Here is a 3047-nt window from a genome sequence, read left to right on the forward strand (position 1 = left end):
CACACACACACACAAACAGACACAAAGACAGACACACACACACACACACACACACACACACAAACAGACACAAAGACAGACACACAGACACACACACACACAGACAGACACACACCCAGACACACACACACACACACTCACACACACACACACACACACACACACACAACACACACACACACACACACACACACACAAACAGACACAAAGACAGACAGACACACACACACACACACACACACACATAGAAAGACGTACACACACACAAACAGACACAAAGACAGACACACATACACACACACACATACACATAGACAGACGTACACACACACACAGACAGACACACACACACATACAGACAGACACACACACACACACACACACACACACACACACACACACACTGTAGTTCTACTTGTGAGGCAAACATCCTAACTTTCCTAATATCATCACATATTTTCCACTTTCCTTTTTTTTAACTCATCTATATCTCAACTTTCCTCCATAAATCTCTCTTTGCTTTTGACAAATATCAAATCTTTCCCCCAAATTACTTTTTCACAGAAATTTCCCAATTCTCCAAAACAGCCTTAATGTTCCTAGATTATGTTATCATGTTATAAAAAATGTCCCAAAATGTTCTCACTTTCCTAAATGTCTCGACCTCCGAGTCCTCTTAACCTCCTGTCAAATTCACCCCGTCTGTTTTAACTGTTCCTTCTTTCCTTCCCTCTTTCCTTCCTACCTTTCCTTCCTCCCTCCTTCTTTTCTCCCTCCCTCCTTTTCTCTTTCTTTCCTCTGTCCTTCTTTCTGTCCTCCCTCCCTCCTTCCTTCCTTTCCTTCTGTCCTTCCTTCATTCCCTCCTACCTTCCTCCCTTCCTTCTTTCCTCTGTCCTTCTTTCCTTCCACCATCCTTTCCTTCCTCCCTCCCTCCTTTATTTCTTCCGTCCTTCCTTCCTTTCCTTCCTTCCTGCCTTCCTTTTCTTCCTCCCTTCCTTCTTTCCTTTCCTTCCTCCCTCCTTTCCTTCCTCCCTCCCTCCCTCCTTTATTTCTTCCGTCCTTCCTTCTTTCCTTCCTTCCTTCCTTCCTTCCTTCCTTCCTTCCTTCCTTCCTCCCTCCTTTCCTTTCTTCCTTCCCTCCTACCTTCCTCTCTCCTTTCTTTCTTTTCTCCCTCCCTCCTACCTTCCTCCCTTTCCTTCCTTCCTCCCTTCCTTCCTTGACTCGAGGACAACAGGAGGGTTAAAAAAAACTTCCTCACTTTTTCAGTCTAAACTAGACCTTACATTTCCTTTTTATCAGAGTATTAACATGTTTTTAATCCTTGCTCCTCTCTCCTCTTATCCATCCCTTCCTCTCTCCTCTCCTCTCAGACCGGTGGAGGACGGCAGCACTCCTCCTGCTCGCGGCGTTCTGTCCATGCAGGGTCTGAGTCACGGCGTGATCCGGGTCGACTCCGAGGAGAAGCTGTCGGTGCTCACGCTGCAGGACGTCGGCTCCGTCATGCCCGGAGGTGAGATAGAAACATTCATTCATACTTTCCTTCTTTCTGTCTTTGCTTCCTTTTCCTTAATAATTTATTATTAATGTTTTTCTCCATTGTGCATCCTTCCTTGCACCGCTGCATCATCTTGTCAGTTATATATATTATTTTAAATATGTATTGTTTTTTTTTTAAGCTCTGTGCAGCACTTTAACCTTAAATGAAGTTTTCAGGGAGCAGAAAGAGTTTATTTTTTTTAGCTTTTAAGAGAAAAAATATATGAAAAATAACACAATATTATGGTAATTTTGAAATTGTTTTAAATATATATAAATATAACACGCTACAAAAATGTTCTTAAAAAGATGAATTTTTAAAAAAAATTTGTTTTAATGTTTTTCGAGCTACATTAGGGGAAGCCTCACATTTCAGGCTAATGGGGGAAATAATAAGTGTTTTTACTGCACTCAGATGTAAAAATTGGTTAAACCAAAATATTAATGTAATATGAGATGAAAAATATGAATAGAAATCATAGTAAAAATAGTAAATAGTCAAATTAAAGTAAAATACAAGTACAATAGTGTGAAAATGACGTTTTTAGATTTCTTTAAAAAATATATTTTCTCAGCAAAATTGATTAAACATTTATATTTATTGCAATTCTCACAGTGTTTAATTTATCTTCATATAATAATAATTGGGAATATATTAATAATAGAAAACCATTAACATGCTTAATGTATTTGTCTCAAAATGTTGATAAAGACAATAATATGATAATGAGTTTAATGAGAAACTATGATGATAAAATGCTTGAATTTTCAGTTTTGAGGTATTTAATATTTTGTCAAATCAGTTGAGGAAGAAAAATAAATAAAGAAGATTAAACTTTAATGTCCTTAAAGATGAATAATGTTTATCTATGACTGATGAGTTATTTATGAATGATTTGTGGTTCAGAAGTTTATTATAGAGGACTATTTATAAGGACTGTTCAGAATATGAACAGTAAGGGTTAATGTGAATGAATTTAGTTTTAAAACACTTTGAGCTTCATTTCAAGTTATTATTTCCAAACATGTTTAAAGTTCTTCCCATGACTAATTATTTTATTTCCTTCCTTTTCTCTCCTTCCTCTTCCTTCCTCTCCTTCTCTTCCTCCAGCGATGGTGTGTGTGGTGAGGCCTGAAGGAATCCCTCAGCTCGGCAAAACCGACGAGATCGGCGAGTTGTGCGTTTGCACCGTCGCCACGGGAACCACCTACTACGGCCTGGCCGGCATGACCAAGAACACCTTTGAGGTAAAGAAGAGCGTGAAGCCTTTCTTTCATTCTTAGCATTTTATTTATGCTTTATTTCTCCTTTTTCTTTATTAAATCTAATCTCCCTCTCAACCTGTGACTCCGCTCCTCCGCAGGTCTTCCCCATGACCAACAACGGAGCTCCCATCAGTGAGTTTCCCTTCACCAGGACCGGCCTGCTGGGGTTCATCAGACCCGGAGGTGTGATCTACGTGGCGGGGAAGATGGACGGACTGATGGTGGTCGGAGGACGGAGGCACAAC

The 3047-nt window shown here is 39.7% G+C and overlaps 1 protein-coding gene across 1 annotated transcript in view; it reads left to right on the forward strand.

Annotated features, from left to right (window-relative positions):
* LOC133976747 (disco-interacting protein 2 homolog C-like) overlaps nt 1-3041 on the forward strand; it is a gene marked incomplete at its 3' end in the record, with an annotated part of 108537 nt that extends 105496 nt beyond the window's left edge. Inside the window, 3 exon segments of the mRNA XM_062414947.1 lie at nt 1371-1510; nt 2648-2784; nt 2901-3041. Of these exon segments, the coding sequence (XP_062270931.1) occupies nt 1371-1510; nt 2648-2784; nt 2901-3041 (418 nt within the window).
* Nucleotides 3042-3047: the final 6 nt, after the last annotated feature.

This window comes from Scomber scombrus, unplaced genomic scaffold (genome assembly GCF_963691925.1).
Source record: "Scomber scombrus unplaced genomic scaffold, fScoSco1.1 SCAFFOLD_82, whole genome shotgun sequence".
Lineage (NCBI taxonomy): Eukaryota > Metazoa > Chordata > Actinopteri > Scombriformes > Scombridae > Scomber > Scomber scombrus.